The 26,544-nt window shown below is 44.1% G+C and overlaps 1 protein-coding gene across 1 annotated transcript in view; it reads right to left on the bottom strand.

The window, feature by feature from the left end:
• Window positions 1-26,544, bottom strand: part of clcn2a (chloride channel, voltage-sensitive 2a) — a 77,149-nt gene that overhangs the window by 29,474 nt on the left and 21,131 nt on the right. Inside the window, exons 2-7 of the mRNA XM_063218795.1 lie at window positions 21,819-21,969; window positions 9,077-9,208; window positions 6,632-6,760; window positions 4,954-5,087; window positions 3,582-3,659; window positions 433-511 (exon numbers count right to left, since the gene is read on the bottom strand). Coding sequence (XP_063074865.1) covers window positions 433-511; window positions 3,582-3,659; window positions 4,954-5,087; window positions 6,632-6,760; window positions 9,077-9,208; window positions 21,819-21,969 — 703 coding nt within the window. The remainder of the gene's footprint in view (window positions 1-432; window positions 512-3,581; window positions 3,660-4,953; window positions 5,088-6,631; window positions 6,761-9,076; window positions 9,209-21,818; window positions 21,970-26,544) is intronic.

The following is a 26,544-nucleotide window of genomic DNA, read 5'->3' as shown; positions in this document are numbered from 1 at the left end:
AGAGATTCTTTAAGTATAGAGATATGCCAACATAATAGGTTGCTATGGGCACCTAATGTGACCAGGTTCCAGTCTGCCTAAAAGGGCGTGTCATAATGCTCCTACCATTGAATAGAACAGTCCTTAGGTCTGCCTAGGTCTGCCTAAAGGGGGATTTCCCCCCACTCCCCCTTGCAATAATAGAACCCCGAAACAATGGGCCAATGGAACCTCTCTCTCTCCACTCTCTCTGGTACCCGGTGTGACGGGAATGTTCGGGCAGTGAAAGTTCTATAGAATTCTGGGTGCCATACGATAAAATGTGGAATTTTAGAATCTTGCATTGTTATAGAACACATTCTTTTTATAGAATGTTCAAAAACCCACACTCTTAAAGTTAATAAAATTCAGCACCAGCAGCTGTGTGCCACTAGTGTGCTCTCTCTTTCTCACCTCCAATGGGGGCAGCGAAGCAGCAGCCCACCCCGACGGCACAGGCTGCAGACAGCATCTCAGTGTTCCGCAGCTCATTCTGGAAAACAACACGCAGAGCTGATGCTCATCAACACACAGACACACACACACACGCACGCTTGCACACACACACAGACGCGCACATGCACGCACTCATACACACACTCTCTCTAAAACACACACTCTCTCTCTCTCTCTCTCTCTCTCTCACACACACACACACAAGCACAAACACGCACACACACTTTGCCAACACTAAATACAAACTCACAGGCTTTATATACGTTTTTTTTGCCTCTTACACACACAGTATACACATTCTCTCTGCATAACATACACACACACTACACACATCACACACACACAGAGACACACAATTCCATTTGCATACAAATGTAGACACACAATTACACAGAATTCACCCTTGCATGTGCACACACACACACACACACACACACACACACACACACACACACACACACACACAAAGCCACTATGCCATACGCATATAAATGTCGGCACATTATCATATACAGTTCACTGTTGCGCACACATTGGAACACACATGTGCACGCACGCGCACACGCACCACATGGTATTTAACCACACTACGTACACACACACACACACACACGGTATTTAATCACACTACTTACACACTCGAGAGGGAGGAGGACACACAAAAAAGGTGAATGGACAGGACAAGCTACTGTTATGAATGAGTTCAAAATGAGACATGACAGAGATATGAGATGAGAGAATGATTGGAGTGGGCTTCTAGTGATCCATCTAATGTTCTGTGTGTGGGAGGGGGGTTGCAACCATTTACTACATCACTTGGTCAACACAGAAAATAGAATACATTTTGGAGGGGAGAGGAAAAAAAAACATAAGAAAAGAAAATGACAGGGGGAGAGTCATATTCATTGAAAATGAATACATGTACTTCTAAAGGACATGTTTAATTTTCAGCCCATGGACCAGTCACTCCGCGCAGACGCACTCTTACCTTTGTTCCCACAAAGGGCTCTTCCTTCAGCAGTAAGTGGAAATAGACAGGGATAAAAGTGAACATCTATTCTTACTGATAATGACTTCAGTGTATTTTCCAGCTACACCGTATCCACTTATGCTTGTGCTTTTGTGTGTTTTATGGGTGTCTCCAAGTCTTTTCTCTGTGTTGTTTCAAGTCTTTTTTTACATAGACAGGGATAAAAGTGAACACCTGCAAGTGGTGGACTTTCTGTCACACTGCACTCTCCCTAGCCTGGCGACGCCGTCCCATGTACTCCACCCAAAGATTTTGGCTCTGCACATCGTCTGGCAAAAGCCTCCCAGCTCAGTTCTCTCAGTGTTCAGCCAGTCAGCAAACAGTTGAGAGTGGTGACGCAGAACTCACCCGCGAAGTCCATTACTGATTGGTTAACGTAACTATATTCACACTTTTGTCTTGTTATTTGTATGTTTTTGCAACGCTATATCGTAACGGTCATGCTAATAAAGCACAATATGGGTTTTAATTTGAATTTGGAATTTGGCAGAGTAAGATCAGACCATCTCCCACCCTCCACGGAGACGGATTCCTCTTGGCTTTTGCCAGACTGTTTGACGGAGTCAACAGTCGCTTTCGCCCAGGCTACACTCTCCCTGTCTTCCAGTCATCCCCTTGGATATCTGCTCAGTGTTGATATTTTATGGTCAGTCTGAATGTACACCCACCTGCGCTATAAGATCCCTGTCCGTGATCAGGGACATAACACCAGCTCTTGATTCGTTACAATATTGACACACGCAGTACTCTTGGTGTGTATTTGCATGTCTTCGAGGTGTAATAACTTCACAATTGTCTCACATTTTATATAAAATATCTTCCTGGAAATTGGGCTAAAACATGAAAGAAAACTTGCAGACAAACAGAATGAACAGTAGCAACATCGATCTTGCATGGCTATGGCTTTGCTCTGATGAAACTGCAAAAGTGGAGAAGACGCGCTCACACTATCGCCTTAATAGGCTATTGTAACATTTCTTAACTGGGTGCTGAGTCCCCACATAAAACATGAATCAATGAAGCGAAGGACAGCACTCTTCAGATTTTTTCTTTGTTTATTCGCCCACGAACGTTTCGGGCAGAGCCCTTCTTCAGCGTGTAATGGAGTTTGCCTAGAGTGCTGTCCTTCGCTTCATTCATTCATTTGCTCTAATGAATACATCTTTTGTGATAGGTTCTTACATTCTGATAGACAATGTGCCCTGTGAAATTAGGCGTTGTGGTGTGTTGTGTTGTGCTGTATTGATGCTGTTGGAGTACATGAACAATGAAAATGAAGCACAATGCAACAATGATACCAGTGACTTCACCAGGCTACGATTTATCAAAGGCCATTCACACACTACTGCACAAGTCATCTCTGGATGAGCGCCAAGAAACCCATTTTATTTTATTCATTTTGATTTCATTTTATTCATGCTTTACTACTGTGTCTGGTGAGAAAGGATTGAAACACATCAGATTATTACATACACCTTTCATGTCAACCAGCCATATCAAACAGCAAACTATGACACCACGTTGTTCCCTCAGCTGAGCTGCAACATGCCGGAGAAGCATACCTACTCTCCATTCCAGATTAGTACTCCAAAACTACCCACTTAACCAAATCTGCCGAAAGCACCAGATCTGATTCACTCACTCACTCACTCACTCACTTGCTCACTCAAAGCAAGGGTACATTTCTCGAAACCATAGTTGCTAACTACGTTAGCTACTTTGTCGTTTGCAGTGCAATTTCCCATTGACAACTACCCAAGTTGCTAACTGGCTAGCAACTACACTTTTGAGAAACACACCCCAGGTGTGGCAACTCTTTCTATTTCACATGTCAGGGTGTGAACTGTTCTCACTGTTTTCCTGTCCCCCAGTAAATCACTCTTCTGTCTACCAGGCAGGTATGGTTCAGATGCGACACACGTGTGAGGATTGAGTGCATGGAGAGGTCACCGAAAGCTGAGGAGAGAGGGGGTGGGGAGCTGTCTGGGGGTGGGGGTGGGGGTGGGTGGGCTTCAGGAAATGATGGGGAGTTTGCTCTTAAATGCCAGGTCATCCTTCTCATAAAAGTGTGTCTTACCATATAGATCCCTCCAAACAAGGCCATGAACTTGCTCAGGAGAGCTGCACACAAGCTGGCGACATGAACAAAGGGCCCCTTTGAAAGTAAGGAGAGAACACATAAGTGAGGAGAGAGGGGGGGGGGGTATTTTATAACTTACATTTTTAAGTTTTACATTTTTCATGAAGGAGGAAATGAAGAGGAGTTTTGTGTTTTATTGCCCGTCAGACGTTTCTGTTTTAACCTTCTTCAGTTTTTTTACTTTGGTTGAGTTGAGCGTGTTACACTCCTCAGTTTGATTAATTTATTAAGGAGGAATCAATCATTGGCGAACAAACTCTTTAATTATGCCATATTGGTTAGATAGTTACAACATAAACTCAACAACTGTGAGCCAAACAAAACAGAGAGATAAATACTACCAGGATTGTTGATGATCTGGGCATAATAAGGTGTCTCTCACCTCACCTCCTTCCCCAGGGGCATACCGCTCCCCAGAGCACAGGTGAGGCCAACGCTGAGTTCAGCATGGGCCTCTTACTACTGAGTTACAACATTTTTTTTTACCTTTATCTAACCAGGGAACAAAGTCACATTGAGAATCGAATTCTCTTTTTCAAGTGAGCCCTGGCCAAGGCGGCAGCACACATTACATTGTTACAGACAGGACACAGACAAAACAGAAAAGATTAAAATGGATGTAGAGATACAATTATGCAATAAAACCATAAAAATAATAAACATAAAACAAGATTAGAAGGAGATTACAAGATTAAAAGCAAGTGCAGACAGATTTGAAAGTGTCATTAACATGTGATTTAAACTCAACTACAGACATAAAAACAGCAAGCGTAAGTGATTTCTGAATCTCATTCCAAGCAGTTGAGGCACAATGAATAAAGGCAGTTTTACCAAATTCTGTTTTCATCATGGGGACATTTAAAACAATGTAGCTTCTTGAGCGTAGGTTATACCCAACATAAACTCAACAACGGTGAGCCAAACAAAACAGAGATAAATACTACCAGGATTGCAGTATTCTGTATTCTGATAAATGTAATGTAATGTAATGTAAGATCTGTCCAGACTGTGGATGAGCAAAGTTTTTTTATGGGGCAGCCAACCGTGGCCTAGTGGTTAGAGAGTTGGTCTTTCAATCTAAGGGTTGCAGGTTCGAATCCCCCCTGACCTCTCCCTACATCTCCATCCATGGCTGAAGTGCCCTTGAGCAAGGCACCTAACCCCACATTGCGCCAGGGACTGTAACCAATACCTTGACAAATAATAACTGTAAGTCGCTTTGAATAAAATGAAAGCGTCAGCTAAGTGCAATGTAAGGTACTGTAATGTAATGTCATGATGATATGGGCATAAATAAGGTGTCTCTCACCTCCTTCCCCAGGGGCATACCGCTCCCCAGGGCACAGGTGAGGCCGATGACTTTGGCCACAAATGTTTTAAATGTCAAGTATTCCTTCAGCACGACGCCTCTCAGGATAGTCTTCATCTCTGGGATCCCTGAACCTGGGTGCAAGTCAGGTGACAAGAGGTGATTATCAGGGAAAAAAAAGATTACGCAACCATTCAGTCCAGTGGCGTGTGTGTGTGTGTGTGTGTGTGTGTGTGTGTGTGTGTGTGTGTGTGTGTGTGTGTGTGTGTGTGTGTGTGTGTGTGTGTGTGTGTGTGTGTGTGTATGCATTCATATTTCCTTACAAAAGCAGAAAATGGTTAGACAGTAAGAAAGAGGAGTTAGAAGAGCATGTGCACTAAAGAGTATGGAGTACACGACACATTGCAAGAATAGGGGTGAGAGAGAGAGAGAGAGAGAGAGAGAGAGAGAGAGAGAGAGAGAGAAAGAGAGAGAGAGAGAGAGAGAGAGAGAGAGGAGGAGAGGAGGAAAGGAGATAATAAAATATACAGGCCCAGATCATGAGAGTGATAACTGGGCGACACAAGCTGAATGGGTTTTTCTCTGTAGATTATTTTCCCATTTCGAAGAAGGCAAAGTCAAAGTTTTGCTGAGGTGTGAAGTTTAATACAGGAAAGACGTCTCTTCCCCAAAGATAAATGCCAGTCAGCACTGGCTGCTAGTGATTAATTTATGTTATTATTTGTGATAATGATGCTATGGGAATAGGACATACGGATGTCCCAAGATGGTAGACCTCTGCCTGAAGGCCATGTCTGCTTCGAGCATAAACACATTCCCCATTAGGGTTTCCCAAAAACAGATAATGTAATAGCAATGTAATTTGCAAGTTACATCGCTATTACATTATCTGTTTTTTGGCAAACAAAGTTGGTCATTTTAGTTCAGAGAGGCTTTCATGCCTTCTGCTTCTGCACAGGACTTACTGTTGTCATACACTACCTTCAGGACTTCATTGAAGTAATTTAACAACATGTTTCTATAATGTGTGGAACAGAGCATTGGTAAACAATGATTTATGACAGCATAAATAGTATTTAAACTCTGGTGCAAACAGTCACCATTCATTTATTTATGCACTGCTCCAGATAGTTGTCTTAGATAGCACATGGTACCATTATGAGGGTAGGTCCTTGAATAAAAAACAAGCCTTTGCACTGATTGCTTCAATCCAAAGGGGAGAACACTGTATGCACACTATGACCCCAGGGTATTCATAGCTCAACAGCTTCAGTTGCCCCAGTGAGTAAACATCATTGTCTAGACATCAGAAGTGGATAATTTGGCTCCAGATTTTTTGGCTGATGATGAAAAAAAACGTAGAGCCCTTGTAACTGACAGGCCAGAGTTACCAAACTAGACTAGAGACCCTGAACAAGGCTGTCTGTAATTACTGTAGTTAGTCATCATGGAAAAATTTTAAATTCTCGTGCCAGTCCCATGCGAGAACCTGAGACCTGAGAGACCTGGGGTGCATTTCTGGAAAACGTAGTTGCTAACTACGTTAGCTACTTTGTTGGTTCCAATGCAATTTCCCATTGGCAACTACCAAAGTTGCTAACGGCTAACAACTACACTTTCCAGAAATGCACCCTTGGTCAGGTTTGAATCTGCCCGCCCGCCTGCCCCCCTGTCTCACCCACTGCCTGGGGGGCCAGGATCTGTGTGAAGCCGGCCGAGAAAGTGATGAGAACCACTGGATACGTCACCCACGCGATGTACTGCAGCAACATGTTGCTATCCAGTCCCCCGTACATCCACTTCTGGGCTGTGGAAACAAAAGAAAGAAAGAAAAAAAAACATCGCCGCAGCTCAGACAGAGGCACTGCACTGGGGTGCGTTTCTCAAAAGCGTAGTTGTTAGCCTTTAGCAACTTGGGTAGTTGTCAATGGGAAATTGCATTGCAAACAACAAAGTAGCTAACAAAGTTAGCAACTATGGTTTCCAGAAATGCACCCCTGCATTGCAACACAGCAGCCAAGGGCCACTCACGTGCCATTGGCAGAGAGGAGGGCATGGAGGGGATGATACAGGGCCGGCGCTAGGCATAGGCAGACCAGGCGGCCACCTAGGGCGGCAAATGTCGTGGGGGCACCAAGTCCCATAGAATTAGAACATTACAGTTTTTCTCAATTGGTTTTGGACATTTCTCACAACAGAATAATGATTCTCAAAAGTCTTTGTTCAATTGTGACTTCCTGGTGTTACCTCTGCACATGGTCAAATCTGTTTCTCATTGTTTTTGGCATTTAGCAAATGCTCTCGTCCACCATGCCATGGCTGTGTACAATTCTCAGTGATTTCGTACATTATCAATTGCTTTTGTCATATCACTCAAAAAGCTTTGTCACTGAATGCATGAAACTATCTCACCCCCCAAAACATTTAGGCCCTATGTCATAGTTTAAGTCTTGACATGCAAAATGATTTACCAAGCTGTCATAATGTGATAAGCACTGTATAATTTCCATTGGATTTTTATCTATAAATGTGATCTGAATTGGTAAATTGCTCACAGGTAAATATTGACTCTCTCTAATCAAAGGCAATAGAAGGGATAGAGAAAACAGGCATGCAATACAACAATAGGCTCTGTACTGCATTATATTACTCTATGCCTCATGTGCCCTTTATAATTACGCTCCACGCAAAATTACAATATTTCCCTAGAATTTCACAAGTACGTGCAGTAAGTGCACTTTATACAGTATCAGTGTATTGTTTCAAATTTATTTTGCTTTACAGTTCTAGATTTTTTTCACATGGGCTTGCAAGACAAGTAAAAAGGAATGAGGGCGCATTTTGACACCTCAACCAGAGTTTGCTATTTTTCCTATTTTGCAATGAGAAAACCTGTCAATAAATAGGTCATAGTTTAAATGTATATCTGGGACAATCTTATCTGATCAATGTAATATAAAGTCGAATTTACAACATTTCCCATCCAATCTAAACAACATTTTGCTTCAGAAAAGATCCTCAAGAGTGTACTATTCAATTGACAACATGACAAATCGATTTGACTAGCTTGTACATACACGGACCACACTATGACACAATGACTAACCATTCTGCTGGCACTGATACGTTCATTGACACAAAAACTTGGGTTTTGAGCAAGAGACTCGGTTTTGCAGGTCATCCACGGTGTTTTGCCATTTGTTAAAGCTGTTTTTAGAATGAATATTATGTTTTGCAAATTGCGAGAGAGATTCGAGAAATGTACAAAACCAATTGAGAAATACTGTAAGCAAAGTAAAGCATTATGCTTTATATAGACAATTATTATAAATGGGCACTCAGTACATATGTAGGTATTAGATCAGCTGTGCTCTATCAGATGTATGACACTATGTTTACACATGCCAATCTCTAATTCCACCAAAGAGGGGTGCTCGCCTAAGGCACCAAATTGACTAGAACCGGCCCTGGGATGATATTTTATTATTTTTTAAGAAAAGGACAGAAGGGCTGTGAGCATATTGCTGGTGCATCAACAATGTGTCATTATTACTTTGGTGGAGGCTATCAGATGGAGGGGCGCAGCATTTGTGAGATGAACTTTTCATTGATTTCCAATCGAAGAGAGGTAAGGAGTGAAATGGTGTGTGTGTGTGTGTGTGTATGCGTGTGTATGCGTGTATGCGTGTGCTGCTGACTAGTTTCCAATTCTGCCAGTGTGTGTCTGCCAGTCTGTGTGTGTGTGTGTGTGTGTGTGTGTGTGTGTGTGTGTGTGTGTGTGTGTGTGTGTGTGTGTGTGTGTGTGTGTGTGTGTGTGTGTGTCTATGTGTATGCGCAGTGCACTGTGCACACATGCATGTGTGTGCAGTGATTGACTGTGTGCATTTCTCGTGTGGGTTTTCTGCATGATCAGGCACGTACTGTCTGTATGCCTAGATGAAATGAGCCTCACGTCAGTTACCTCGGCACGCAAGTTCCTTCTTTGACCTTGTGTGCGTGTGTGTGTGTGTGTGTGTGTGTGTGTGTGTGTGTGTGTGTGTGTGTGTGTGTGTGTGTGTGTGTGTGTGTATGTGTGTGTGTGTGTGTGTGTGTGGGGGGGGTGTCTAATGTGCCTTACACTCACCTTGCTGGCAGAAGGCGATGGTGTAGTCCATGGCCCAGCTTACCAGTGCCATTAGCAGCCCCAACAGGATCAGGAAGATCCAGTCCTCCCCGACCCGCGAGATCAGAAACTTCCGGCAGCGCTTTGCGCAATCTGCAAGAGACAGACGGACGGCCCCAAGGTCAAAAACCAGCCCACTCTCCCCTTATACATCCCCTCTTCTCCCCCCCCCCCCCTCCCCTTCTCCATACCCCCTCCCTCCTTCTCCATACCCCTTCCCCTTCTCCATCCCCCTCCCTCTCCCCTTCTCCACCCCCTTCCTATTCTCCACCTCCACCCCCTTATCCTTCCCTCCCCCCTTTTCCATTTCTCCCCCCTCCCCTTACTCCATACCCCTTCCCCTTTTCCATCCCCCTCCCTCCTAGCCTAGAAATCTAGACGCCCCTAGTGGCCGCAAAATGCTACCTCCCTCCTTCTCCACTCCCCTCTCCCTCCTTCTCCACTCCCCTCTCCCTCCTTCTCCACCCCCCTCTCCCTCCTTCTCCATACCCCTTCCCCTACTCCATCCCTCTCCCTCCTTCTCCATCCCCCTTCCCCTTCTCCACCCCCCTCTCCTTCTCTGTGTGCCCACTCTTGTTCTCCTGCATCAGCGCTGTCTCTGCAGAGCCAGGCCTCACATGTCACACTTCACATGATCTCTGTGGCGACCAGCATGGCTCACATGGCCACCTGCAGCTTCACAGACAGCATGACGGCGGCAGGCAGCATGGCAGATGAGATCAGGACAGTGAAGAGTAGAGTAGAGTAGGCAGGCAGGCAGGCAGGCAGGCAGGCAGGCAGGCACGTACGCACACACACACACACACACACACACACACACACACACACACACACACACACACACACACACACACACACACACACACACACACACAGAGGTGGCAGAAAGATAAAGCCCCATAATGTGTGAGTGAGTGAGTGAGTGAGTGAGTGAGTGAGTGAGTGAGTGAGTGAGTGAGTGAGTGAGAGAGAGAGAGAGAGAGAGAGAGAGAGAGAGAGAGAGAGAGAGAGAGAGAGAGAGAGAGAGAGAGATGATAGATGATCACTCAAGAGTTGTACTCAACGCACCACTGAACATGAACTTCAACAAAATATACATAGTAGATGTAAATTGGGGGTGGGGGGGGGGGTGGGGTTGACCATTTCTACCAGTCACTGAAAAACAGCCTCAGGGCACACCTGTCCTTTCCAGAGGCTCTACGAACACACTACTCCACTACAGGGTCACCCAACACTCTACAACAGGGGTCTCCCCAGCATTGCTCATGCTTGGCCGTGAGCTTCGGCTTCCCCTGAACAGACTGCGCCCCGAAATGCCCTTGAGGTTGCCCGTCAGCAGAGGCGCATGAAGCAGGCGTTCGACCACTCAGCACGCGCCAAGGCCCCTGACATCAAACCCATGGAGTGGGTCAGGGTCTGCAGGCCCCACAGAGGCAACAAACTCGCCTCATACTGGTCAGCCCCTCTCCAAGTTACTCGCCAGCTAGGCTCAGCCACCTTCCTGCTCAGCGACGGCAGCCGGTGGCATGCAAGCCGTCTCCGCAAAGTGGCACCTCCAATTCTCACACCACCTGTGACACCACATACCACTTCCCTAGCTGGGCGGGATACTTCAGCCCCAGAACTGGCACCTCCGATAGCCCCTGGGCAGACCACAGGTACACCTGCCAACCTGCCACCACAAATGAGTACCAGCCCATTAACAACCTGCCACCGATAACTGGTACCACCAGCTCATCTACCAACCTGCACCTGACAATGGGTGCCAGTGCATCTGAGATCACCCAGTCACAGCTTTATGCCTCCCCATAGGCCCGATCGCACTAGATCCCGTCCTGCATATTTGGAGGACTATGACTCTACATTTCATGTCTGAAATTCAGTAGGAGGAGGGAAATGTTATATCCAGTTCAGGCTAGTTTGACTGTGCTGTCAGCATTGTGCTATGACCGTGGCTGTCTCGTCATCCCTGCGCAGTGTCATCCCAGTTTTTTCCCTTTGGAGGTAGATAACATATGTGTAGTAGTGTGGATGGCTACATGGCAGTCCAATAGTAAAATCCACCAAACACGACTGCACACTTTTGGATCGCCACACCTGAAACTTGGGGTGCATTTTTCCCCCCCAAAAAATGCATGTGCCTAGTTTCTCAAATGACTATCCCTTGCATGTTGCACTGCTCTCTCTCTCTGCCTCTCTCACTCGCCCGAAGGCTACACTCACCCGTTCTCGTCGTAACTAGCCGACATAAATTTGGTGATGTCTTAAAACTTGCGCCTACCCCCCGACTGGGTATACATTCTACGCCCGGTCTTAACCAGAAGAAGGCTTAAGACCCGCTGGTGCAACGGGCGTAACTATCTGCTTGGTCTTAGAACGTTGAGTCAAGACCAATTTCTACTAAGACCGGTCGTAAGACAGTTGGTGCAACCGGCCCCTGGTCTTTAAAACACTAATTTACATTAAAGATGGTGAAAATAAATCCTTTAAATACTGAATCAGCGACTGCATTTAGTATTGAAAAAGAGCAAAACATGGAAGCCATTAGAGAATATGCAAGATGTAACAACATGAAAACTGATAGGCCTACTGTACACTCATTCGCTGCATCAGATAGATAGATAGATAGATAGATAGATAGATAGATAGATAGATAGATAGATAGATAGATAGATAGATAGATAGATAGATAGATAGATAGATAGATAGATAGATAGATAGATAGATAGATAGATAGATAGATAGATAGATAGATCGTATTCACGTGTGTACTGTTGGATGAGACCATGTCTTTTTTTATTTTGACATTTTGCATTCCTGTTGTGTCGGTATCTATAGGGGCTTAATTGTTAATTTATTCCAGTGATTCTCAAACTTTTTTGAACAAACGCCCCCTGTACCTTATCCTAAGCCTCCCAACGCCGCTCTAACCTCATCATAAGCCTGCGAACGGCCCCCCTCACTATTGAAAAATTTAAATGAACTAATGCCCCCTAATGACAACTAAGCACCGCCCCCTCTCAACTGTGTCATTCTCAACGCCCCCCTAAAGGCGGATTCATACTTGGCGTGACTGGCGCTAGCCTCCTTCATACTTCACTCGCGACCTCACTCGCGACCTCACTCGCGCCGTCACGTGACCCAAAATGACGTCACACGCCGTGGCGCGAGCTGCCGTGGCGCGAGTTCGTGCACCCCACATTTTTTGTAACTTGGCGTGCGCCACCAGCGACCATGTAGTTAGGCAGACAAAGCAGGAGTTGCGAAGAGAGGCTACAGCTACTGTAGGCTACTACAGAATGGATTCTGCATCATTTTGAGGATAATAAAATGTCCTAGAGAGTTATTTTATCTTCTCCCTTAAATGTTGTTCAGTGAAACAATTGTTTACTTTGTTCAGAAGCACGTTGTGTTCGGCGATCTATTTATAAATTCTGCCGCCAGAACAATGCTCTCACATGGTCTTAGAATGATCTGGCAATGTAGGCTACAACAAAAATCTATGTTTCAATGTGGTAAGTCACAAGTCAGACGTTCAGTAGCCCTACAGCAGCCGTGTTTGGCTTTCTATTTCATACATCCGTAGAACTCACGCTGCGAGTTGCGAAAGATACTGCCGTTTCTCTCATGAACAGCAGAGGGCACTTCCGAAAATGCGAGCGAAAGCCTGTTAATGGCGCTTTTGAAGTATGAATAGTCTGGTGCAAGTGATGACGTCATTAATGGTTCTCGCGCCAAACGTGCCAAAGTGCGCACGTGAAGTATGCAGAGCCCTTAAGGCTTTCCAACGCCCCCGTTGAGAAACACTAATTTAGTCTGTTACGGCAATACACGTTCAAATGAGCAACATATTTCCTCTATGTACAATGTAGATATGATATGTTACATTTATTTTATTTATGTTATTATTGGCAGCAAGGTTTCTCATGGCAGACCCCTGGGAGGGAAATGAAGCATTATAACTGAGAGATGGAAACTGAGCATGCAGTGAGAGGTGCTCCGTCCAAATGAACGATAGTGCCCAGAGGAACGGACTGACGCCATACGTATGGATGACAGCTATCACAAGATGAGGGAGAGATGAAATATGGAGCAGAGAGGTGGACCTCGTCGGGATGAGGGGAGGGGAGGGGTGGGGAGTGGGGTTTGGCAGGGGCGTAGCAGCACATTGTGGGCCCTATGTACAATCATCTTCAATACCCCCCCTCTCTCCCCAGTACTATATCTACATAAATCAGACACTGTGTGCCTCTCTATACGGACATGGGGCCATGGTAACTCAGTCACACTTTACTCCCCCCCCTGTAAGACACCCCAGGGGTTTGGCATCACAGTCCTCTGCCCGACCATCCCTCAGGCAGCTGGGCACGGCAGCCTGACTGCAGCGGCCTGCGACAGATGTCTCCAGACCAAAATAAACCCTGGCCGCAACGCAACCAAGCACTCACTCCTTTTCATGGGGAGCAGCTAAAGAAAGAAGGGAAAATCAGCACACTGTTGCTGCTCTCCAACGTTTGGAAACGTGTTCAATAAATCGGTGAGCAGCAACAGTGTGCAGATTTTTCCTTCTTTTTTTACGCACGTTTGTTTAATCCAGCACCTGTTTTACTGGATGTGCGTGCATTAGAGGATGACATTTTTCGGGAATTCCCGTGGGTCCCGCGGGTCCTGCGGGATTCCCGCGGGATGGGATTCAAAATTTTAAAGATGAATGGGAGCGGGCAGGAGCGGGAAAAAAGATGAATGGGAGCGGGCAGGAGTGGGAATACAAATGAAAGGGAGCGGGAATGCTCGCTTATTTTTTCATTAAAAAAAGCCTATTTTTTGACGAAACGGGAGTGGGATTGATTTTGAGTGGGAGTGGGCAGGATTGGGAAACATTATTTTCAGGAGTGGACGGGATGGGATTTGTTTCTTTTACTCCAGTCCGGGATGGGACGGGATGGGATTTTTTTTCTGGGACCGGGATGAAACGGGAGTGAAAATCCACTCCCGTGTCATGCTCTAGCGCGCATCACTTACACTACTTTAGAGCAGCTAATAGCCTAGTAAATTAGCGCCACCTGCTGGACAGCATTTTTTTTTGGCTGTGAGTGGTTTAGCCTCGCATCGCTGGAGTGGTCTGCCAGGCTTGCCAAGAATCTGGCAAACCAATCACAACGCAGAGATTTGGAGTGATGACGAAGCTCGCAACATTGGGAAAGCACATCAACGAGAAAGATAGCGATGATTGGTCAGAGCGACGGCCTATAGGCACAGGCATGGCTTGAAAGACAACGGGTTGTTCTCATCAACAATCTTCGGATATACTATTCATCGGGGCCGGACTAAATTCCACACCCAATCTCACATTTAGGCTGTTTTATCAGGCTAAGCAGCTAAAGGAGCCTGGGCCTTGCTCTCCAGACGGCGGGAGATGAGATCTGACATCTGTGTCAGCAGGGCCGCAAACAGGGTTTCTCAACCATTTTTAGGCGAGACACTCTTTAAATTCATGAAAAATCTCAAGGCACCCCAAACCAACAAGCCATAACATGGCATCGCATTTGATGTCACACAAGCTTAGAAAAGTAACACATTTGGAGACGTCACACAACCTACGTTCGAAGTTGCAGCGCTATCTAAGACAGTCTATGTGTAGGCCATGCTGGGGCGACCTAAATGTACTTTATTGTGTGTAAATGATAGATGAAAGATTCAACTGACTAAGCATTCATTTATTCATTTAGACAAATATGTATTATATAACATCATGTATTCATTTATTAATATCAATTTCAAATACACACATCATTTCATATTTCACATACAAAATAAACCCTGGCTGCAACCAAGCTCTCACTCATTTTCCCAGGGAGCAGCAGCTAAAGGAGCCTGGGCCTTGCTCTCCAGCCGGTGGGAGATGAGATCTGACATCTGTGGCGGTGCCCAACAGGGCTGTAACGATTAGGGGTGGTACGGTTCACAAAATTCACGGTTCGGTTCATATCACGGTGTCAAGGTCACGGTTTTCGGTTCTCTACGGTTCTTTTTTTTTTAGTTCATGATAAACGGTGCACTGGGAATATCAAACAATATTTACATAACTGCAATTATAAAGTGATGATGCGCAGGTTGAATTTGAACTTTTGCATGTGTCTGAGAACTGCCTCTTGTGCAAACCTGCGCTTGCATTTAAACTGTCGTTAGATGATGTGCACTGTCTGAGCATTCCAAATGCCCTCTTTCAATTGGCTAATAGAATCGGAGTGTGTGATTTTAATTGTCATCCTCTGATTGGTCTCATACGCTAATGTTTTAATCAGAGAGACTGGATAAGATACTCCTAGAATCTCTGTTTTACATATTTTTCTGGGCAGTACATGAATTGCGGTTTGCCACGGATTGCACGGTTCGGTTCGGTATGCGTGTGAATTGTACGGTTTCGGTTTTCGGTGCGGTTTGTGCCATCCCTAGTAACGATGCACTCAACGCACGATTCGGTTCATATCACGATTCGATACACCCCACGAATTTTAAAATGTATATTTTCAAAATGTATGATGAAGCTTGGAAGCACCATCACATCATGTCAAGTGGTTGTTTTCTGGACTGAAGAGTAACAGAACTTTGAAAGGACGTATCACGATACTGCCTTCTCGTATCACAATACAGTATTGTGACTCTGTCTATCACGATTTCTCGATTTGATACAATATCTTTACAGCCCTAGTGTCCACAGTCTTCCCCATCACACAAAGACAAAAACAGGGATAGAGGAAGCGGGTTGGGGAGGGGGAGAGAGAGCGGGAACTGAGAACCATCAGGTTTTTTTCTCCCTACTCTGTTTGAAGAAATATTTACTGTACATGTATTTGGTTATATACTGTATCTCTGCAGTTGACTAGCTTTATTGAGAGAAAAACAGATCTTCCCTATTTCAATGCATAATTATGACGCAGTGTGTGTGTGTGTGTGTGTGTGTGTGTGTGTGTGTGTGTGTGTGTGTGTGTGTGTGTGTGTGTGTGTGTGCATGAGACACACAGCAGCCACAGCAACACTTATGTGCTCTGTGTAGGGAAGAGCAGTAGTTAGAGGGATGCCTCATGACGTGCAGGGCTGGCTGACACAGTGGCTCAGCTGAAGACAGTAGGCCTACCCCCAACGCCTGCCTAAGAGTGCCGGCCAGTGGGAGCGTCACCATGCATATCTAGTGACATAAGGGGGATTTTTCATGACACTGGCACACACACGCACACATATGCACGCACGCACGCACGCACGCACGCACGCACGCACGACGCACGCACACACACACACACACACACACACACACACACAGGAGGAGGAGGAGGAGGAGGAGGAGGAGGAGGAGGAGGAGAGGAGCACACACGGTAGGTGTGCAGTAGGTGTGCACTGCAGAGCATCTGTGTCTGACATCCTCATGTGAGACTGCAGCATGCATAATGAAGCAACTTACAACTAACAAGCTTTCCGCACATACAGTACACGTATGCTATGCATACAAGGAGACTGGCATGTATGCGCACATAGACATACACAAACCCACACAGTCATACAGTGCATACACAAGGACACACACATTCTCACTCTCACTCACTCTCGCTCTTGCTTTCTTTCTCTCTCGTACACACACACACACACACACACACACACACACACACACACACACAGACACACACACACACACACACACACACACTCACTCTCTCTCTCTCTCTCACACACACACACACACACACACACACACACACACACACACACACACACACACACACACACACACACACACACACACACACACACACATACACACATGCACACACAGACATGTACACGCACGCACGCAAGCACGCACCCACACGCGCCCATGGCAGAATGCAAACTATTTATAAGCAGTCCCGGCTGTGCGAAGGGTTATGCTGGAGGCACGGCAATTTCTCTTTTCTCGACATGACAGTTGCTGTCAAGCTTCTCATGCGGAGCCTCCCAGTGCTCGTCAGAGTCAGGGAGAGGGCCCGCACGGTGTCCACCAGCTGAGCTGAACGCACGCAGGAAGGGAAACAGTCTGAGCTCTGCTCCTGGAGCCAAGCCAGCGTCTCTTTGGTTTCCAAAACACTCAAGGAAAGCCTTTGTTTACGCCGAAAGAAGAGGAGACTACAGAGGGTTTTTTTTTTTTTTAATATGAGGTTTGTTACTTGGAAAATCAATCAGAGGCTGCCAATTGAACACCTCTGAATCACCTCTGTGGGCACAAACTTGGCCAAGGCTTGCCTTGAATTCCTGAGAAATATCTCATGCCGTGTTTTAAAAATTTGCATACAAGAGAGTGAGTAAAGACATAACTGTGGTTGGCAAGGACATGTTGATTGTGAAAGTGAGGATGAAAAAGGATAGGGTGAAGAAAGTAGCGTGGGATATGCTGGGAAATAATGTGTGGGTGTAGGCAACTACCAAGTTGGGGCTGACACATTATTTGCAGAAAATGTGACAGTGGTGTTGAACGCAGTAAGGTGTAATGAGGTATAAGGTGTAGTAAGGCAGTGTTTCCCATACATTGAGGAAACTATGGCGGCCCGCCATAGTTTAAATTTGGCCGCCATAGTTTCCGAAAATGTAAAAAAATGTTTTTTTTTTTTTTTTACTTTTAAAAAAAATATTTTTTACGATTTCCGTTTTTGTTAAAACGATTTGAATTACGATTTCCTTCGCATTTTTCTCCTGGAGTAAATACATCCTATAGACAAAACCACAAGTGCTTGAAAGACAGAGGGATCAAAAGCCTAGTCAAGTTGTTGTAGTTAACTTGGGTTTGGGAGCAATAAAAAAAAACCTTCAGAGAAGGGACAATTGGGTTTACTAACACTCCCCAGGCTTTGTTTTACAGTTGTAATGAGTTAGGTGACAGGCCTTCATTGACATGGTAGAGGAGACATCGGGCGGCATATAGAAATGAATGTGTAATGGATGTGAATATAGACATAAATGTGTAGTATGTTGTTCAGCCCTTTTAATCGGAGGAATTTAGAAAAACTGGCCCTGTGACCAGCACCCCTCATGTAGAATGTGTACGCCTATGTGTGTGTGGGGAAAAGGCATAGCCTACCCTCTTAGACCCTTTTTGTCTATGCGTTAACAATTTCACAGTACTCTTAAATTCTTATCTCTGCTCCTATTTTGTTTAATTATTTTTTTCATTACATAGACCCCTGCATGAGGGACGAATGAAACTGTGTTGTAAACAGAAATGATTCACTGTACTGCATTTTTTTAAAAATATAAATGACAATGTACTACTAATATCATGGGTAAAATGTTATGTAGCCTTATTTCTCAAAATATAAATGGCTGAAATGTAGGCCTAAGCCTATAGTTTCTCCATGCGCCAATGTCGCATGTTTTTCCATTTTGCATTTACACTGCGTGAAAAAAAAGGCCCGCGTGAAAAGTCCCCCCCCCGGAAAAAAAAATCCGGCTGCCCCCATAGTTTCCAAAATTTCTGTGGGAAACACTGAGTAAGGTATAATTTTGCATCATAATAAATACTAATATGTCTTATAATGTTTCATTAACCAGCACAATTCAACCACATATGGTACAAGCAGACAAGTTATGGAACAAAACCTCAAGGTAGTGACATCTGAGAGAGGTGACAAAAACTCCTCTTTTACACAATATGCATAGTGTGCTCACATTAGCCATTTTGCTTTCCCTGTTTTAGGTACTTCATACCTCTTCTCAAGAGGTACATATTAATTAACATTAATCTAATACTACTAATATTATTATACAACACAGACGGTGGTGACAGATTATGGTTGAGACAGTAACAGTGTCCAAACCGAATTGAAGAGAAAATAGTAAACTTAGAGGAGCTTCAGTGATGGTGAAGTATGCACTAGAGTTAAAGGTTTGAAAAGGTCCTCAGTAATGACGAAGACCTTGTACAGGTCTGAATGTATTGTCTTTAACCCTCTGGTTGTGTTAGAAACATGGTTACGTTCATGGTGTTAACGGTCAAAATGGACCGCCTACACAAAAAAGGTAATAATACATTGATTAAAAATCTGATTTGCATATTTTGTGATTAATACCTTTTAGATATCCTTTTGAAACATTTCCAATGTGATTTAAATACTATTCTGCTTTGTTTCAGTGATTTGTAGGTTTTTTTTAAAATCTTGCACCAATTCGTTTTATTAACCCTCTGGAGTCTAGGGCCTCTCAGAAGCTTTCAGGCCGTTTGGAACACCTTTACTTTTTAAGTATTTCAACTAACTGTAAACATCTATACTAATGTGGCACATATGGTTGTATTCTGAAAAGCCTAACAAAAAAAGAATATGAGGGTTAAGTGAATGTAATATAAACTGTATATAACTTTGGGAGATGTAAATTAATGGTCCGGTCATTTTTGACCGAAACACCATGAATGTAACAAGTTGGTGTATCTTCCACAATTCTTTAGGAATGCCATTATATTTCATTTTGACCATTTGAATAGGTAAGCTGGAGGATATCATGAAGTGTCATTTGTGTATGATGAAAAATAGAGAAGTTAGAGAAGTTTCAAAACGGTCATTTTTGACCGTAACACAACCAGAGGGTTAAAAAAATATCTGACGGTGGTGACAATTATGTGGGAGCAATCAGAAAAAAATGTAAATATTGTTTTATACTCACTATTTGCAGTTCTGTATAACTACTTAATATGCTCTTCCACACAATGGTGATATTATTTAATTCCATCATTGAGTTTTCAATTTTTAGTCAATTGAAATGATGATGTATGTCCTTAGGACAGCAGGTTTTACAGGGTGTGGGCAGGTTTACAGCAAGGGAAAATAATAAAATTACGATTAAATCTTTAAAACAACTGTACATTTGTGTAACAGACCTGGATGTATTGTGTTCATGAAAATTTAACTGATTTTCAACCAAATTAGCTCTCTTTATAGCTAGCACATCTTTTTGAACTGTTCAAAACTGTTCAAAGGTTCCAGGACTGTAAGTAATGAACGGATGATTGATGCTGGTGGTTGGGTTTCGAGGAACTGTAGTAACTCATCTTGAACAGTAGAGAGCAGTATATCAGCAATCAGCTCAACCAGTCAGTAAGGGGTCTGCATGCGTGGATGCAAGACCTCAGTCCTGTCAGTGAAGCACCCCCAAACAGCAGGCCAACTGAAATGGCTCCTACTATTTCCTGCTAGTGGAAATACAAACAAATACACAAAAACCCAAGCGCACACACACACATGTACGCACGCGCACGCGCACGCACACCCACACATACACCCACTCCTTTTGTCCGTCTCGCCTCATTTGCAATGCAGGGGTGCATTTCTCAAAGCCAAAGTTGCTTACTTACTACATTAGCTACTTTGTTGTTTTCAATGCATTTTCCCATTGGCAACTACCGAAGTTGCTAACAGGCTAACAACTTCTCTTTTGAGAAATGCACTCCAGAATGCAGGACTCAGGAGTCACAAGTCCCTTACTACGCATATGGATCACCACTGTCTCCACCCCTCTCTCACACACAGGCTGATGTTTAGGTAGTGTAATGTCATGCTTTAGTGTTCAGCTCTAATGTTCAGTTTTCTTTGTGGGGGGCTCAAACTGTGGTTTCTAGACCGATCCCAATAGAAAGGATAACGAAAATGTAAAGACAGTGCCTGAAAAAATGAATTCTGTGAATAGAGTAACCCAACGTCTCCATTATTAACATCACAGACAGCAATGACATGTTGTTATACACTATAAAATTTATATTGTGCAATATTTGGAACCATAGAAAAAGGATACGTAGTATTGATCATGGTGTAGTTTGGTATTTGAATTACATAATAAAAGCTTTGGAATGCTTAACATAGCACAAAGCGAGCAGAGACAGTTTAGCTGTTGTTCAGAGCAGTTGATATTGGAAAGGTTCTACAGTTATTCCCATTTTAGTTTTCAACTCTAACATGTTGCTGGGGTCAAGAAATAGCCGTTCAATTCACAAGTTCCTAGACTCAGTTCTCTCTCTAGGTCGTCCTCAGACAAGCCTTCTGTCGTTGCTTCCAGTCATCCCGATTCTCCATACATCTTTTCAGTTCGCTGTTACTCTGGGCTCCGGCATCCTTCTTGAGTATGTCCACAAATGTTAGTGTGGGACGTCCTCTAAACCGGCACCCATGTGATGGTTCCCATAGCACCAGTTTGCTGGCTGGCAGTTCCCTTGTGAGATTTAAATGGTGCTATCAAGGAGACTAGCTGAAGCTACCGGGCAAAACATTTTTTTCTTGTGGTTGTGATGATGTGGTTGTGGTGATGCAATCACCTTTCACTTTTACAAGGCATGTACTTCATTGCCAACTCATACCATCCACTCATTCCCCATGCTTGCAGGCTATGGGGCTAACCATACTGTAGGTAATGGGAAAAAAACTGCACACCGTTGAGCTCCCATTTAATTCATTTTATTCCTGTGTGACGTTTCGGGCCACCCTGGCCCTTGCTCCGACTAAAAACTAGTCTGTTTAGTCTGAGGAAGGGTCAGGATGGCCTGAAACGTCACACAGGAATAAAAGCGAATTAAATGGGAGCTCACCGGTGTGCGTTTTTTTTCCTTACCCATGAACTTCACATTTTTGAACCTGCACCCGAAACAAGTCCTATTTGGATGTGCATGAGATTGGATTTTGGATATGGGGCTAACCTTGGCATTTGGTGCAGGGATCCTTCTGGTACTCCAGGGGTTCTGGGGCCTGGCCACGGACACTAGCTGTGCGGCGCAGGCCTGCATCCTCACGCCGCGCTGCCTCCTCTTTGGCATAGGCTCCCAGCTCCTGGGTATATCTCCCATACATCTGACGGGAGGCAAGAGAAAGGAGAGATGAATGTTAGGGATGCGCCGATACCCTTTTTTTTTCATTTCCGATCCGATTCCGATATCTAAATTTGCATATCTGCCAATACCGATACTACTCCGATCCTATACCAAAACCACATATATGCATGGGTTTCAACTTGAGGTAGGCCCAAGTAGACTATTTGGTCAGAAAGAAGAACAGGAAACCAATTAATAAGTAAAAAGTAACAAGTAAAAAAGTTACAATCCCATCCTGAAAACTAATATGCAAGTGTTATGATTTCAAATTAACATTACACCTGGCTGAATGTCAGTATCAGCAAAGTTCTCTGAATTATGTTGATATCTGAATCCGATACCGATACCGATATCCCATCCCTAATGAATGTATGAATAAATGAATGAATACACCTTAGATGACACTGTGATCAGTGTGCTTTCTGCCGACAGTCTCTGTCTTTGGAAACTATTTTTGAAGAGGAGACCAACAAACACCAGAGTTTCCTTTGAGCTGATGGTTATCACAGGTCAGGATGCTTTCTTGTTCAGGAAGTAAAGTGAAGTAAACCATACTCTTCTTGCCAATGCCTGGTTTTCACCAGACCTAATCACATGTGAGATAAGGTCTGGAGACCTGCCTACTGTAAATCCCGTAGGGGGTGTGTGGTTTAAGATTGACAGCGGCTGTCAATTGGGCGTTACAAATGTGTATCATTTGGCACACATAGCCATAACCAATCGTGTCAGTTACTGACTCCATGCTGTTTTTCCAGATCAGAACGATTGTGCAAAGCAGCATGGGATTTCCCAGGCTAGCCAGTGCCAGTACATTTCTTGAAGCATGTTGGCCTTTATTCATGTGGTTTCCTTTACTTTCTGAAGCAGGTAGTCATATTGCTTTCAAAGAGCTACCATAAAGTTGTACTTGTCCAACACAATGACCAAAACATAGTGACATGAACCTTTTTTAAACCATTAATGTAATATAGATTATACACAGTCCAAATAAAAGCCAAAGTCCAAGTCCAAACACTGTGGGCCAACACAGGACACACAGTACCAAGTCCAATGCTGAATCCGATTTCACCCCTTACCCCTACGCCTTTCCCCTTCCCCTCCGTGTTGCATGTCTACGTATAGGGGTAGTGCCGTCTCAATTCACGTTAAGACAGAGGGGTAGGGGTACGGTGAAGGACTTTCCACCCCTCCAAACGGAGATTTTCCAACACCACATTCCACATGGAGGGCTACAACAGATTTCCCTGAATGCATTGCGAATGCCTTTAAAAATTGTCGGAAAGCCGCAGCATCCACAACAGCACACAAGTTATAGTATTTTCGCCGCAATTGACGGTTTTATAGGGGTAATAATTATTCCATTGTACTAAGTTTAACATTGTCCTAATGTGTAATGGCCCCTTTCTCCATGAAACGCACGTGAAAAAAACCCATTATATTAACATTAACACAATGCATGGAAGTCATGAAGGTTTTGCGAGGGTTGCGCAACACTGCTGTCCTTTTTTAAACTGTTGCTGTAAACTGTAAGTAATTACAAGCTTTAAGTAATTACAAGCAATGTCGTTGGTTTAACCGTAGAGAGGCTGTTTTTTCAATGCTATGGGTGTCATTCCGTGATTGTTGAAGGGGTGTCTCAATTTGTAGGGGTTGTGTTTCAAGCCCTATGCCTTACAGCTCCGTTTGACGGGACGAGGGGCAAGGGGAAGGCGTAGGGGTAGGGGTAGAAATTCCAACACACAACACTGTCCAACACACAACACAGTCCAACACACAACACTGATTCTTGAAAGTTTGGCAAAAACAAGCTCCACCTATAAAAGAGCATTTTTTTTTTTTTAAAATCATTTACAATTTCATTAACAAAATAAATCCAGGTAATGATCAAGGTCTGTAATACAAATGTACAGTTGTTTGAAAGGTTTAATCGCAAATTACAATTATTATTTTTCATTGCTGTAAACCTGCCCATGCCCTGTACAACCTGCTGTCCTAAGGGCAGAAATCATTATTTCAATTGACTAAAAATAAAAAAAGCTCACTGATGGAATTGAATATCACCATTATGTGGAAGAAGTAGAACATATTGATAGTTCTACAAGACTGCAAATAGTGAGTTTAAAACAATATTTACAATTATTGTCTGATTGCTCCCACATACTCGTGACCACCGTTTATTTTTTAAATGCAGTAAATTCAGGCATGTACAAGGTCATCTTCATCGTCACTGACGACCCCTTTTCAAACCTTTAGCTAAAGAATCGTCTAGTAGAGTAAGATACCGGTATGTTAAAACCCGCCCATCCAATGCAAAGGAGAGTGCTCAAAATTCGGTCTCCTAAGGGGGCGTTGTCCCTCCTTCTTCTTCTCTTTTCGTGGTGTTTCCACAAGACGTGCGCTACCGCCATCTACAGCGCTAAGGGGACTCCATTTATTCTCAACCTAAAGACTCCAAAGGTCTCCTAATCGAAGGTCTCCTAAAGGGGCGCTCACCCGACGTAAAGTGGATACCCGAAAAGACCCCGCCTGATTTATATCTCTCTCATATACTATTCTCTGCTTTAGCTCTACTGCACGCTCACCATCACTGAAGCTCCTGTACGTTCTGCTATTTTCATTTCAATTTGCTAATTGGTCTAGACACTGCACCGTCAGTTTTGCACAAAAATATCATTTTTGATTATAACATTAGTACAGCCAATACTTTATGTGAAGCAGTATGATGTACCTAAAACACAAACAATGCATATGCACTGCAGAAGTGTGCTGGGAAGGTACAACTTCGCTGGGCCCTCAGTCATAACGAAGGGCTTCTACTGAAGACAGAGTGAAGTAAAATTACTCTACAAGTTTTTCTGGACCTCTTCCTCGACGTTTTCAGGAGAAATTCATCAAAGGACATCGACCACGCAATGCTCCGACTAGCTACCCTGCTAGGTTTGACTAGCGTGCTACGCAACTGTTACGCTGTTACGCTGCCTAGTTTGCATGGCCCCCTGGTCCCCCAGACTTAAGCTGCAGTACAGCAGACAAAGGCCTTCGCCCCCCACATACGGAGCGGAGCATCCCGATGATCCCGCGGAGCATAGCCGAAGCCCCAGCTCCTACTGTGACATCGAAGAGGTCTCCACGTCCGCCGCGGGATTCGTAGGATTCCTCATCGTGGTACCATGATAGGCCGTTTGCACGGGTTATACAGCCTAATGCTAATATTAGTGTGGATAATGTTGGCAAACAGATGTTCTCTATGTTCTCTAAAGGGCACTCTACACCAACCCGACGCATGGGTCTTGTCGTGCGTTGGCTACATTTGGGTCAGAATTGGTTCGGTGTGTGTCGTTGCGTCTGGGGTAGTTGGAGAACGTTGGTGGCCGTGGGTATCCGTCGGGAGACTTTGAACATGTTCAGTTGGGTTGAGGACAGTGTCGGTGGTCGGGCTCCATGCCGGACTGTGATTGGTTTGTGCTAACTGGGCAGGAGGTGGGAGGGCATTTGTTATAGTTGTTCAGTCTAGAAATCAGCAGGCTACATGCAGGAAAGGATCCACATATAAGCTTAAAAACAAGTAGAAAAAGGCGCACAGGTGTGAGAAACGTCCATTCAACCCTTTCTCTTTATTAACACATTGAGTACCGACGACATAATAATATGTTTTTCACGCCCATGCGTTCTATACCAAAACGTCAAAATACGTTTTTGCGTTTATATCATATTTCGAATCTACACCCTTGAAGAGCTCTTTTCCAAAATTAGATATATACGCACGTGGATATATCTCATTTGGGAAAAGAACTCTTTATTTGTTGTGTCATTTGTTGTATCTGAGCAACCTCTGCGAGAAGAAAAACTTGGGCAAAAATCGGAAGATGAAGCACAGAAATTAACTACAGACCTAGACTATAAGGCTTTTACAAATGTGTTAAGATTTTTTGATTTATGCATGCACCGATGTGTGGTGAGTGGAGATTGACTTTGGAGCAGAGGGGGAGAGAGGGCGAAATGATACGCCTGCCCAGATTCATAAACCAGCCTGAAATAGCTTAAGAGCTGCCCAAAATCGGACAAATGTTGAGGTCGATTAGCAGGATAGTCTATTAGGCAGCATTATGCGGGATTCACCGCAGTAGGTAATTACACCCGTGAGGGTGTCCCAGAACAACCTCACGAGCACAAGTGTTATATTGCTTTTATACAATAGTTCCTTTGCTAACACAATTAGTTCATTGAAAGAAATGTTAAATTATTTTAATTACTTTATTTAATTGTTTATTTGCTTGTTCCTCCGCTCCGGAAAAATAGTTCCAGTTATTTTCTTTGGTTGCTGCGCAACGCGCACCACGTTGGTTACGGTTACTTTGTATCGTTGGTCGCGGAGTGATTATTAGATGTGAAGAGTCATTCATAGAGTGTTGGAGGATACCCTCACTCCTAGTGACGTGTAGAACGCCTCTTGTCCAATCACAATTTGTGAAATAATTCGACCGGATCTAACTATTGTATAATGTAAAATTACCGTCTGCCTACCGAAAACGTGCTCCACTTTGTATTCATTGTC

Source organism: Engraulis encrasicolus, chromosome 16 (assembly GCF_034702125.1).
Source record: "Engraulis encrasicolus isolate BLACKSEA-1 chromosome 16, IST_EnEncr_1.0, whole genome shotgun sequence".
Classification (NCBI taxonomy): Eukaryota; Metazoa; Chordata; class Actinopteri; order Clupeiformes; family Engraulidae; genus Engraulis; species Engraulis encrasicolus.
Note: the sequence above shows the minus strand (reverse complement) of the source record. Positions and strands in the feature narration are given on the sequence as shown.